General features: G+C 40.2%; 1 protein-coding gene across 6 annotated transcripts in view; it reads left to right on the top strand.

The window, feature by feature from the left end:
* Positions 1 to 13,664, top strand: part of arvcfb (ARVCF delta catenin family member b) — a 130,985-nt gene extending 117,321 nt beyond the window's left edge. For 4 of the 6 annotated variants that reach the window (XM_079251399.1, XM_079251397.1, XM_079251395.1 and 1 more), the window contains 6 exons: positions 715 to 865; positions 1,133 to 1,325; positions 2,236 to 2,347; positions 2,610 to 2,697; positions 6,653 to 6,747; positions 10,846 to 13,664. In XM_079251399.1, coding sequence (XP_079107525.1) covers positions 715 to 865; positions 1,133 to 1,325; positions 2,236 to 2,347; positions 2,610 to 2,697; positions 6,653 to 6,747; positions 10,846 to 10,851 — 645 coding nt within the window. In that variant the 3' untranslated portion in view covers positions 10,852 to 13,664. The remainder of the gene's footprint in view (positions 1 to 714; positions 866 to 1,132; positions 1,326 to 2,235; positions 2,348 to 2,609; positions 2,698 to 6,652; positions 6,748 to 10,845) is intronic. The other 2 variants (XM_079251398.1, XM_079251396.1) reach the window with 1 other exon arrangement.
* The last annotated feature ends 784 nt before the right edge of the window (positions 13,665 to 14,448 follow it).

Genomic DNA, 14,448 nt, shown 5'->3' with positions numbered 1-14,448 from the left:
CTCAGTACAACTATCCTCAGACCAAACACCTCCTGCTGTCCTCCGGTTTTGTCCTCCAGTTCAAGCTTTTCCAGTTTAAGTGAAAAATAAACACCTGGGATTCTTTCAATTCTTTTAGTTAAAATCCAGCTCTGAGTCTCATTTTCAATACTCTGAATTATTCAGTAGAAGTGATTTTCAGCTAAGATGAGCATTTTTAGGGGAAATTAAAGTTGGGCCAAGTAGTGCTCAGGACCCTTTGGAGCCACGAACACATCTCTGACTTATCTGCTCGCTGAAACAAAACTATGTTCTTCCCTCCTGAGAGGATATCAGAGTTTCTGTTTTTAAATCTTTCTTATTCTGCTTTTGCACCGCAGTGTTGGGACTGTTTTCTCATGGCTGACTACTGCCACCTGGTGGCTCAGCCGGGACTCTCCGCAGCTTAATTACATCTCATGGGGTACCAGCGCTTGGAAGAGAAACCCTTTTATGTCAAACTTAATGTTTCATGTTACAAAAAATGAGAAGTAAGATCCACTGATGTTTAGATTAAGACAAATTATATCACATGTCGGTTCAGAGCCCTGCCGTGTAAGGCTGTGAATTAGCCGAGCCCTTGGAGACACTGTCTTGTTGCTACGGAGAGAGTGACTTGACTGTGACAGTGTGCATATGTGCGAAGGTGAAATTTTAAATCTCACAGTCAAAACATATCACGCCTCCATCCTTCAGTGGTCCAACTACATCCGAGCCACGGTGCGGAAGGAGAAAGGCCTCCCCATCCTGGTGGAGCTGCTGCGCTCCGATTCTGACAAGGTGGTCCGAGCCGTGGCCATCGCCCTGCGCAACCTGTCCATCGATCGCCGCAACAAGGATCTGATTGGTACATAGTATTAGCTAATAACACACAATCAGGAGTTTGTGAAATGTTAAACATAGTTTCATAGTTTTTTTTTTTTTTTTTTTTTAACATCTTGACTTGTCCACAAAAGTATCTAAATGAATTAATGACTCCTAATTATATGTCCTGTTTAATACCTATTTTAAGTTCATTAAGTTGAGTTCATGGGAATTTTCCATGAACTTCAGTGACATGTCATATTCGCCTAATCTCAGTTGTTTAATGTTAACTCAACACTTCACCTTACAGGAAGTTATGCCATGCGGGACTTGGTGAGCAACCTGCCCAGCGGTCAGCAGCGACCAGCCAAGAACCTGGAAGAGGACACCGTGGTCGCCATCCTCAACACCATCCACGAGATAGTTACAGACAGCTCTGAAAACGCTCGCTCCCTCATCCAGGCCCAGGCCATCGAGAAGCTGGTTGCCATTAACAGGACCAGGTAAAGCTGTGGAGCAAAGTGGCGGTGTGTGTGTAAGCTGAGAACACTGATAACAAGAAATTCTCTCTTTATCCCAGAAGAAATTATTTGCTTCTCCTTTTTTCAGTGCATGTATTAGCAGTCTAGTGCGCATCTAGTGTTGTTTGCACTACTACTAGTGATGCACAGTGGACCAAACTGAAAGATTGTGTCCATGTTGATGGAAGTAATCCATGTCAGTGCATCAATTATTACAATAAAAATGTGAAAGCAGGTTACATCATGGGCCTTCATCAGTCTTCCTGGAGGATAATGTGGTGTGTTTCTAACGGTGAGAGCTCAGCCTCTATAATAACAAGGCTGAGTTTTCAGTCGTAACTACTAACCACACATTCACTAGTTAGTTTTTTTTTTTGATTGTTTGTTTTTTTGGTGGTGGTGGTGGGGGGGTCGTCATGGATCAGGCTGATGTTTTTTAAGCACTGCCTTATTTTTCCACAAGATCGTGTGAACTCACGTCTCACTTTTGTTGGAAGATCAAGAGCACTTTCCAAAGGCTGCTTCTTATGTGGTGAAGTATTGATCATTCTGAAAGCCACTAACTAGCATGAATTTACATATTTCATTCACACACCAAATAGCTGTGTTTCCTCCCAGCCTCATGAGATTAGCTTTCTTTGATGTTAAGCCCCCCCCCACTTTCAATTAATACTGGTGGCTCAGAGGTAGCTAATGAAAGGAAATATGCACTCATCTGGTTATGAATTAAAAACCAGACCCCGGAGCTGCCAGGGGACACAACGTCTTTGAATAAAGAGATTGATTGCAGCAGCAGCAAGCTAGCTCACCTGCTGTCACTGCGTTGGAGTCAGATGGGATTTCTTCTTTTATTGCTCAGGTTAACTACTATATTCTATTTCCTCCTTTTTAGCCAATCAGGGCGGGAAACAAAGGCAGCTTCCCATGTTCTGCAGACGGTGTGGGGCTATAAGGAGCTGAGGAACGCTCTGACCAAGGATGGTTGGAACAAGAGCCACTTCCAGGTAAAGAAATGTAATCTAAAGTCTGGTTTTTGTTTCTAAAAGATCATATTTACATAAAAAAAACAGTATTAGAAGCTTTATTAACCACTTCTTCTTTAATATAATGATTTTAAATAAAGCTCTGTTAACTTAATCCTTATATTTGGATTTTAAAGCTGGAGTTTTATCGAACCCATCATTAAAAGAGACAAGTGTAGTCTTCAGTGCCTGATGTTGTTTGAGCTGCTTGATGTTATGGAGCTTGCTTTGCCTCATTCTTCAGCCCACTGTGACGGCCACCCCTAAAGCAACTAAGAACGGCAAACCAGGTTATGACGACACCACCCTGCCCCTGATGGAGAAGAACCAAGGTCAGTCAGTCTGTGTTTACAAAGATATGTGCTGCTTTTTTGCCTGTTTTGAGGACTAAGTGGGAAAGATTAACGAAAGGAAAACTGAAAAACACTTAAACGGCTTCATAATGATCTGAAATCAAGCAGACATGTCACATCTATAACATTTTGCCAAATTTGAAGACACACAACAGAACTTTTAACATTTTCTCAGTCACGCGCTCCCTATTGATGGCTAATTTGGCCTCCATCTTGCCTAGACCTGTTGGCTCTCTCCAGTCACCAAAAGATAATCATATAATGACTCTGGTTTTGTTCTTTTCTCTCTTTTAATCTTCTTGCATTTCTTTGCTGAATAAATAACGTTGCGTGTTCAAAACAGCCAGTGTGTTTTCTAGCGTGAATCAAAACTCAGCTGCGATGTCACACAGCGTCCCAGATTAAAAAGTTGTATAGTGCAGTTTCTCAGCCTCAGGACGCTGCTGAACAGCAGCGGCTCAGGAAATGCATAGATGTCACTGTGTCATCGAACAAGTATTAAGGTCAGAAAGTTACGTAATGTGTCTTTAAAGCAAGGCTGATAGTTTTGCTTTTTCAGTCAACAAATACCATGAAACGCTAAAACCAAAAATAACTTAGGTTTTCAGTCAATACGTCTTTAGAATTAGGTTACATAATTACCTGAATTACTCCCATGTGCTGCAAAATAGGGTGAACGATGCATATTTGAAGGACTATTTTCAGCCCATGTTGAATGGTTTTTGCTCACAGACTTTTGCACACATCCCATCCAGTCTAACATTGTGACTCACTGATGAAAACAGGGTTTGGCTAAACATTTAAGACTTTTATAGATGGATTTCTGTTTTTGACATGAAAACATTTGGGAGCAAAGCCTGTAAATGCATACTAAGATATCAAATTAATGGCTGCATCTTGAAGAATAAACCTATCCTACAGTCATTTGACAGATGCTTTTCTCCAAAACGACTTGCATGTGGGAAGTGATCAATTAATCAAACAGGCTTTGTGGGTTGAAGGAAGCCGGGGTATCCAGAGAGAACATGCAAACTCCAAACAGAAAGACCACTGTTCAAACCCCCCCACCCCCAGCTGACCAAACTAACAACCTTCTTGCTGTAAGACCTCTTACTCCACCATGCTGCCGTAACCTACCCAGACAGTCCTCAAAGCTGGTCAAAACAAATTAGGCTACTAATAATTGCTGGAAAACAGCATCTGACTCAGTGTGTGTCCATTTGCTGCAAACCTACATGTTTCTTTTTTCTTTCAGTTTTTTCTTTCTCATGGCTCTGTTTTCTGTTGGAGTAGCTGTACATGCCCCATTACAATTATCATCACTATGTGCTCAATGATGCAACAACAATGATGAAACAATACTTTTTAGTCTGTACAAGTCTAAAATGAACGATACAAAATGTGACGTGGAGTCTATATACATATATATATATATGTATATATATATATATATATATATATATATATATAGTAGAAGTAAATGAGAATGTAAAAGTAGTAAGAGGGGAGGAGGGGAGTTGTGACATGCATTGGTCCAGTAACATACATTTCTTTGACAGAGGAGTCCATAACAAAGCAGCACCTTATTTTCTAACTTTTGGCTTTTTTGCAAATTTTTTTCATCCATACGTGCACATCAATCACGACGCCTGTGCCTGCCCACTCTCCCAGCTTGCATTGTTTTTATTACTGCCACGTATCATTGCCCTGAAAAGCAACAGCAGTTTTGGCTCAATGAATCAGTTGTGTACAAATGGAATATGAATGCTTTTCAGGCACCAGGAAATGTGACAGTGGTGATATGATATCTATGGATGAGCTGGGTCCAGGTAAGAGCCGGTCTGCATGGTGGCCCTTAGCCAGAGAAGAATTAGCTCTCCATTAATCCATCTTCAGCCTCCAGTAATGCTTTTTTATGATACAATATCTTATACTCTACTTCTTTAATCAATGCCAAAATCTTTTTTTTTTTATTTGAAAATATGAACCATTGAACAGTCTGATCTCAGTGTGATGGCTGAGACTGAGCTGTAGACTGATGTTCTTTGATGCTGCATGCCCGACCCCTCTCTCAAAAAGATGTTTTTACAAAGCTGACCTTTATTAGAAGCTCAGCAACAGAAGATGTGGGTGGTTCTCTGTCTGAATGGAGAATATATTCTTAATTAATCAATTGGCCAGTTTCCTCTGCTGCTGTTCCATCGAAGTGAATATTCTTCCTGTCATTAGAAATATTGTAGCAGAACTTTCACGATGAATCTTTAAATGATTATTATCTCTAATTAAATGTCTTCAGCGTCCCACTCTCTTGGGCTTTTGAATGCTGTTTTTCCTCAAAGCTAAAATACATTTAATATTCTCATGCTGAAAATGTATGTTGGACTAAAACAATCACACTTCAAAGTCAAAATTTAAAGTGGTAAATGAAGTTTTCTGCATTCACTTTCAGTGTTGGCATCTGGGGATTCTTGGGGTGAAATGCTATAATGCTGCAGTGTAAATGTCCAGTCTGCCATTTATAACATCTGTCTTGCATCCAAATATTATATATAGTGTCAAAAACAAACAAAAAAATGCTGGAAATGGTTACATTTCTTATTAAGCTACATGTAACAAGAGGCTTAATGTTGGTAAAAACATAAAGGTGATGTTTTATAGCTTAAAAAGCTATATTACTGTGAATGCCCATTGGGCAAATCTTAAACGCATTAAAAAAAGTTTTTCACATTGAACAATAAAGTCTTTCACATCTTCACTGGAGTTTAGTTCAACCTCGCACACGTTTTTGCAATCCCGCTAATACCACCCCACTGGAAGTGGGAAAAAAAAGGCATTCCCATCCCAATTGGAAAAAATTTCAATGCTTTTTCCAAGGTACAACTAACAGTACTAGTGGTGTAGTGTGTAAGTCAGTGTGCTTCAGTGTAGAAGTTCATGGGTTCAATCATGATATGGGGCAATTAAAAAAAACTGTCAGTTGTGCTTTTTTCCCCCCAATTTCTTATACTGCAATTTCATTTCAATCATTCGGCGTAGTTCAATAAATGGGATTCCCAGTTGCTGTTATTTCAATAATAGCTGTTTTGAGTTTCTGTATGATTTCCATACCATACATACAATACGACATATTTATCAGTGCTGTGGGTTCTTGTGCTAAATAAGAAGAATCTGGAAAAATTACTGGAATTGTTGTCAAATTTTTGTGTTATGACTGGCTTTAAGCATACAGCAATAAACTGCAACAGCTGAAACTAATATAAACGGCAAAGTTTGTCGTCCTGTAGCAAAAACTGCTGACTAGATGGAGTCAGACATTTTTGTTAAGGGCCCCTTGCACTGGTAATTTACCTCCTGTCATGACCTGCATGGTCAGACTGGGACTACATAAGAATCAGCAAAATAGCTTTCTATGGTCAAAAAAGCAATCTATGGTTAAACGTCGTGTGCAACATGTGAAGGTTGACTCATCAGCGATAAGTGGATCCAAGTCAGTGCAGTGACCCAACCCAGCAGCATGCAGGGAGAGAAAGAGCAAGCCGAGGTCTGGGCCTTCATAGTGCATGTGCACCAAAATCAGGTGCTCTGATGAAAAGGTACCACCCTGTTGGAATTAGCAACCTATGAAAAGACATGAATTATTATATTATACACAAACAAGGATGTCACACTCAACCAGAGCCGCAAGCTGACCTACATCCAACCATGAAAAACTTAATAAATGTCTGAAATATTTTCTCAATGCATTTTTAAAGACTGATTTGGGGACTGAGTCAAATAAAGGTCAGTAATATTTGACGTGATTTGTTAAAGATCCACTATGAAAGTCTAAAATCTCAGCGCAGGAAAACTTAATATCTTTTTACATCGATAAACAAATGAGCTGTTTTTGCTGTTGTGGAGGAGGAATTAGCTGACCGTCGTTCTCTCACCTCAGCAGAAGGTTACTCCACCGTTGACCAGAGGGACAAGGACTGCAAATATAAGACGGCCGACAGCTCGGGGGACGTGACAGAACGGGAGCCATTAAAGGTACAGACAGATTTCATCTGATCTCACACGTTACCGAGGGTAAAGGCGATCAAATAACCATGTCTTATTGAAGATTTGTCACGTCCCGTCTCTCTTTGTGTCTGTCTTTCTCCCTCTCTACGTTTTCTGTGGTGGTCCTCATTAAAGGCTCTTAATCATATTGATTCTTTAAAGAGGCTGGAAGTTGTCCTCTGTTGACGCTGCCGCCGCAGCTCCGTGCTGTGGACAGCCTCAGATCTGAGAGCCACCAGTTAATTGAGTGTAAGCTTTTGGAGTCTGTTGAGTAATTAATCTGGGACTGATTAAAGGAACCGCCAGCAAGCACACTATGTGGAGAGGAGCCTTGTTTGAGAAATGAACAGGCGGCTGCATTAACAAGAGGTCGTCTGTTGATTATACACAGCAGCCGGAGCAGCCAGAGCTTGGTTATTGTCAGACTGATTGGCAATTCAGCCTCAAAGAGGCATCGGAGAGATAATGGCTTCGGAGGATGTCTGGCATGGCAGATGACTTGCTAGCCCTTTTGGTTGTTTAGTTTTCATCTACTTGAGTGCATGATGGGTGGGATTTGCCTTGTGGAGCTCTGAAATAATTATAATAATGAGTTAACTCCAGTTACCTAAGTGTACAGAACTATGAAAAAATCCTGAGATATCCTTCAATTTTTTTTTATATTTAGGCAGGAGGTAGGTGCAGCAGTTTATGGAAACATGTACACACAAGAGGAAAAATAGTATGCAAGACAAAAAACGCATTTGTACTTTTCCAACAAGGTTGAAAGTTGCTTATTGGTTTCAGCCCCTTCATTATTCTGCGCAGTTATAGCTGAGAAGACAAGCTTTCTTGTCTTTTTTTTTTTAATTAGTCTTCAGGAATAGTTTTTCAGACTTTTTAAAGAGCTTCTCAAAGCTTGTCTTTGGATGTTGGCTGCCTTCCAGTCTGTCACATGGATGCCACAGTGCTTTAGTACTGTAGAGGTCCGGGCTTTTGAGGAGGATTCATCACTCCTCATCATCTCTCTCGCCACTGATTTTCAGGCCAGTTAATGCGTCACTTTTAAAACCTCTGCATTTTATCTTGGGCCGTGAGAAAATATTGATATACTGAAACATTGCAATATTTTGTGTGATGATCTTATATGGATATTTAAAAAAACAGTACTGTGCTTTTAAAGATCTTTACTGATTAGGTGGATTTGAATTTCTTTGTTCATCTTGTAAAGCATGTAACAGCCTTCAGCGTTTACTATGCTGTGACAGTTCATATATTCTAGAAAAGAAAAATCGCAATAGTCTCGCTTATAGAATCACAAAATATCACATTGTTGCCCCTGTATTGTGATACATATTGTTTCACCAGATTTGTATAGATATACAGGCTTACTTTTCTCCTACGTCTCTTCCTCAACACTGACTTGTTGATAGCTGTCGTGTCGTTTTGTCAAGACAATCTGATGAGGCCTCAGTGAATAGTAGATGGCTCAACCATGGGGCCAGATGCATCTCTATGGTCCTCTATCTTTACACTTCTTTGTCCTCCAATTGTCCGGCTTCTACAAATATTCCAGGTTTTCATCTAGCAGCTGTTTGCAAATCATCTTGTTGGTGCAAAAAATACAATTTCATGTCAAATTGTGTTATTTTGATGCCTTTCACAAATCTAAATAAAGAAATAGGACCCATTCTTTGCAACAGGATTGTGAGTTGGTGCTTTTATGTGTTTGGATACGTTATCTGTCAGAGTAAAGTGGTATAAAGTAATTCCCCCGGACAGCGATGGAGTTAAATGAAGCAGCCGATGTCCAAAGACCTCCAGAAAGCCTGGAGATCTCTTGTTTAAGTCATGTGTTCTCTATGTATTATGTATGAATACAAATATAACTGATACTATTAAAAGAAGCTATAGACACTCAATAAGCCAATCAGGAAAAACCATCACAGTTTGATTCAGGATGATTTTTTTTTCTCTCTAATGGTTTCATGTTGCTCACTGGTCGATACTGCAACCGAGGGAAGCTTCTGTTTTGATCTATGCTATGACAGGAATTAGCACAGCAGTAACGTGGAAAATGAGCACAGATTTTTTGGGTTTATTGTCTTTTCATCATATTCAGCAAATAATTGTACCTCAAATAAGCCATCACATCTTGACAAACAGCAGTGATCAGAGTGGGCTGTTGTGCTCGTCCTCAGAGCGTCAGGCCTTCTCGCAAGGCTCCACAGCTTTGCAGAGGTCTTCTCTGTCGCTCAGCTTGTCGATTGAATCCTCTTTCTCTTTGATTTGCATGTCTTGGTGTTCTTTTTCGTAATCACTTTACAAAGCTCTTTAAAGCAGGGTACTAACGTCGCCTTTTCTGTTCCTGGATGCATGTGCGTGTGTATGTATACGTGACATGTACTGACCTCTTTGTTTTTGTTTTTACTGTTTTTGTTTTCTTTTTCTTAACCCGTCCTGCTGTGGCTACAGAATGACACAAATAGGAAACACTATATCAGGAGTAACAGGCCTGCGGTCAGTCTGGTGGACGCTTGCGATGTTAAGCCCCAGCCTGTTGACTCCTGGGTCTAAATGCATGCATGGTAGGTCTAAAAATAATTCAAGCACAATCAAGAGCAACTTCCTGCACCTTCTGAAGTAGATTTTAGCATCCTCTTCATCCTCTCCTGTATCATCATTTCTCCCTGTTTTCATCTCACATATTATCCCCCTGCTCTCAGAGCAGCCAAAGGGACAAAGTTGCTACTGAAAAACCCTCCAGTTAGCTGAAAATAACATTCACAATAATGTATTTCACATACTTTCATTATTTTCCTTCATCAGGAAAGGTAAAAATATCGTCAAGAGTTATAAGAAGTATAAAAAAAAATGTTGCTGTGCAGGGAAAGCATTGACCAACATGACTTCACTGCTCTTTAATCATAGAAAATAGGCAGACTTCAGTCGGTGTTTACAATTCTGCACCTCCTGCCTCATTGAAATGCGCACCCAGCCTCACTCGCTGCTTCCACAGACAGACTCTGCTGAAATTGGTGGCAAATGACGAAGGGAATCATTCTTCGGCACTCTAAAAAGATCCTCCAGAGTCTCAGCTATCCCTTAATAAAAATGCATTTAAGAGGAAAAAATAAAAAAAGAAATGTGCGCATGCGTACACACAGTCAGCTCTTCTCTGCATTTATCATTTAAACCATTTATTGAGATAAATAATTCATGTAACCTAATAAGTTGATGATGGAAACGTGCATTGCATGCATTGCAGTGGAGGAAGAACTAATTCATTCTCGCTCATTTGCATATTTAGCATTTCAGTTGTATGATGGTAGTGTTTGCAGTAAGATTTCTTAAAAAGTCTTTTTACTAAGCAAAACTGTAGTTTTTTTTTGCGTCATTTAGGGTCGCACAAAGTGACTTTCTCAAGGCTGCGAGCTGATCTGGGTTCACCTCAGTAGCTGTCATTTTTCTGTCAGCAGCATTCATCTTCTGCCTTCTCCTCGCCGCCGTTATCCTCACCTCTGCCAAACTCCACTGCCTTCGCCTCTGTTATCCTCCTATCTCAGTCATCTGCGTCTGTGGCCATTCATTTAGTTTTCTCACTTCCATCCCTCGTGCTGTCGTAGGAAATACCTCACATGGTGACATGGGAGATAAAGTAGTGTGATTTGTGGTGTTTGCTGTGATTTTGCTCCTCTAGAAAAGACAAAAAAAAAGCTACAGGTAATGGTAAGAATGAATCATTGGGTAAGTGTTTTTCACTTCATTTAGCCCTTGCAGGGTTTCATTCAGCACATTAAGCATCTGTCTCCTCCCTCCATTTACCATCTGGACTGATATAACTCAAGCTGTGATAGTGATGTTTTTCAAGTGCTGTCATGATGCTGATTGTGTTGCTGTCTGGCATAAACTGAAGAGTTTCACTCCAAATGCACGTCAGTTGACGGCGATAAGTGAAAATTTGTTTTCATATGTGACAATATTGCCTTATATTTCAAATCCCTAAAGCTGGTTTGCAGATTTTTGGACTGAAACTCATCATTTACTGGCATTTTAAACTAAAGAGTAGCTCTGACTAATATGTTTTCTCTCTTCCGTTTACTTAAGGCCTAAGATAGCAACAATGCGGCACCCCAGCTAGGAGAGGATCTCTCATCACCACTGCCATTTCACAGGAGCTCATTTTTGGAGTTGGACTTTGTACAGAAAAAGAGGATTTAAAAAGAAAATGATCACAACAGCGACTACCCAGCAGCAGCCACTGTTCAGTCATGCTTTTCAGTCAAAAATTAAAAACAAACAAAACAAAAAAAAAAAAGTTGCAGCTCTCACTGCTTTGCCATATCTACATTCCCACTGGACGTCATGTGAATTCTGCAGTGTTAACAAGAAACACAGACGGGAGGTTGGTGCTGGTGACTGAGTGGAAATGTGACGAGCTGAAGGAGGCAAGTAAAGCAAAGTAGACGGAAGAGGAACGTGCGTTGGAAGGAAACCTGTGGGTAGCTTTTAGTTGTTTTTTGTTTTGTTTTTTGTGGGAGAATTTGGTTTTTGTAAACAGGTTTTGGACTGGTGTGTTTGAAGGCTATTGAATGTCTGTTCTGGTTTTGATGGTATGGATGCAGAAAAGTGCGGAAAGCAGCCGAAGCCCAGAAGAGCTGAAGGGAAATGGATGAACACAAGCCCCCCCCCCACCACACACAAACACACACACCCCAAAGAGTGTGCTCTGATGAACTTTTTCCATGATATAAAAAGAAAGTGCACTGCTTTGAAATCCTATTTGTTAAAGAAGTGATTTGTGTTCGTTTAACAGTGAGGAGTGCAAGTTGGAGCTGGAAAAAGCAAGTGACAAAGTGTGTCTGATGGAGTTATTGTTTCTGTTCACACCACAATCACAAGAGAAAGCGAAATAAAAAAAACAAAGCAAACAAAAGTAAAATAAAGAGACTTTTAGTTGGACTTTGCTCAACCTGAATGAGCCGAACAGCGCCGCTCTCAGAGCTGTGATCGCCTGCGTGATCACTGATCACTGCAGACTGAATCAATGATGCCACTTCTGGAGTTTCCTGCCGGGTTGCTGTTCATCAGTGATGTAAATTGAATCCGTGTTTTTCACAGGAGAAGAAGAAGATCGTTTTCTTGTTGAACTGATAGATCTAAAAGGATTTTTCTTTTTCTTTTTGCCATTTTTTGTTGGGTTTTATACAAATGTATATTAGAATAAAACAAAAAAAAACATTTTAGAAAAAATGAAGGAAAACAAGAAAAAACAGTCTTGTTTGTTGTATATTAATATCACATTGTTTGGAAAGCACATGTCATTTGATAAAGACTCACCGTGTTTATAAACAACAACAAAAAAACCATCTGTATAACTTAAACGTGTGTCAGATGTTGAGTCACACAGATGATCACCTATTTATATTTTCTATTTGTCAAGAGAGAGAAAAAAAAGTTTATTTGTGTTGTTCTTTATAAAGGTGATGCAGGCTTGTCTACTCCTGACACTCTGAAAGAGCTTGACAGAGGCAATGGAAAAGTCAAGAAACGACAGTGTTAATAAAAGAGCCTTCATTTTTCTTCCTCATGCATTAATAGCTCGTCTAAATACCACCAACCTTCCTTCTCTGCTGCATTAAATCAAATATGAAGTCGTGAGCATGAAGAAAAACCTGTACAGATGTTTATATGCTATTTTTTTTCCAAGTGCCAGTTTTTTGTGGTGTCGTTTTGGATATTAACTAAATCACTCGTGCAGGAAGAGAGTAGAGGTGGACGACTGGATGTGTCTGAAGGCAGAAACAGAGTATAGATGAAAACGTTGAGGCGGAGGTCACATAGTTTATATTTTTACAGCGGTGTAGTGCGAGCAGTTTGAAATGCAGAATCATGTCGTCATGTAAGAGAATCCAATCTAAGCTGGTATCCTTCATGCGTCTCTCACTCAAGGCGAACGGCATGTGCCTGGGTTGAAGTCTGATTTTTGTTTTTTTTTTGTTTTTTTTTTCTTTGTGACGTATGTGACTTTATAAAGCTTGCATATTTTACACAGTGTTTACAAAGCTGTACGTTGTGGTAAAAAGTCAAAGAAACTACAAAAACCAACAAAAAATATATTACTGTATACTGAATCAAGATTTCCAAGGCTGAAAAAATATATATAATACCCAGCATCCCTCGTGTGTGTCCTCAGACATGTGTGCTTTCATTGGATAAAGGCCCATGTGACTGTCGGTTTTCTAAATGCACTACGCAGTACCACAACCAAAGGATCTGGAGTTGTTCCCACATGAATTTTTTTACTTTTTTTTTTTTTTTTTGTGGGGAGGGGATGCAGCCCATCGTACATTGCAGAATTAAGAGCCACACAAACTGTGCTGTAAAATACACGGACACACTTCAAATCAAATCAACCTACCTGTGTAGATATATATAACTGATTCAAGACCATCAAAATGACGTACCTGAGTAGCAGATGTGTTTGTACCTATCATGTGCCTTAACCTTTTCCATGGTAGATAAAGATAAGTGTGTTTTATATAACTTTATTCCTCCCCTTCAACTCATCTCTCCATTCCATCTCTTCACCTTCCCTGCCTCCCTTTTCACCCCACTGAGCTCACCACCTCATCCATCCTGCAACCCTCCCCCTCTCCCTCTGTAGTGTAGACTGTTGGCGGGTTTCTGCCTTGTATTACATTGTATTATAAACTTTTAAAAAAAACAAGGTAGAGTCATTTGAAAAATGGGTTTGATTTCCTAGAGAAGTAAAGTTAATGCTTTGGTAGCGGGCAGAAGCAATGCCACAGTGACAGAATGTAACATGTTAATTTTACTAATACCCAGAGGCAAATATTACGCTTGTTAAACATATGGAAAAATACTGGTTTGTAGAGTACAAATTTGGTGTGTTTTCAATAAATCATGCCTGAAAATACAAAGCTGCCTGTTTTCTTGTCTTATATCTGGTAATTATTTTTCTTCACATGATGCCAACAACACTAACGTCTGGTCTGCATTCAGATCAGCTATCCCAGTGAAATGGGACACAAGAATCAATGGAAGGGGACAATTTCTAAAGGTCTTTTCTTTGATTTATTTTGAGTGTTGTGATGATCAAAGATCAATTTCTGACCAAAAGACAGGCTTGAATTTCATCTCAGTCTGTCTTTGAGTTTACAGTCAAGGGAACATGACAAGATTGTGCCAGTTTGTTACTTTTGTTTAGGCGTCCTCTTCTCGGCCGTGGCGTCCTGGTACTGCTGGTACTCTGACACCAGGTCATTATTGTTTCTCTCGCCTTTATGAACTCCATCTGGTCCATGCGCTCGCCGGTGTACCAGTGCAGGAAAGCCTTGCATCAGAACATGGTGGTGAACTCCTCAGAGATGCGTTGGCGATGAAGGTGACGGCCAACTTGTGGCCTTGCGGCAGGATGTCACAGAACACCGCCTTGTGTTGGGGATCCACTCCACAAAGTGGATGCTGTCCTTGTTCTGTACATTCAGCATCTTCTCATCCACCTCCACCACATGCGGCCACGGAACATGGCGGCCACCATCAGGTAGCGACAAGTGTCGCACGTAGCCATCATGTTTTTGTAAGACCTGCCGATTAGCTTGGGCAACCTGTGTGTGTCAACACATACAGTTAATTACTGGAGAAGGTCAAATACCCGCCCTATGAAGTACACATGGTCTAATCCAG

The sequence above is a fragment of the Telmatherina bonti genome (genome assembly GCF_933228915.1).
Source record: "Telmatherina bonti genome assembly, chromosome: 13".
Classification (NCBI taxonomy): domain Eukaryota; kingdom Metazoa; phylum Chordata; class Actinopteri; order Atheriniformes; family Telmatherinidae; genus Telmatherina; species Telmatherina bonti.
The sequence above is the reverse complement of the archived record's forward strand: the minus strand, read 5'-3'. Positions and strand labels throughout refer to the sequence as shown.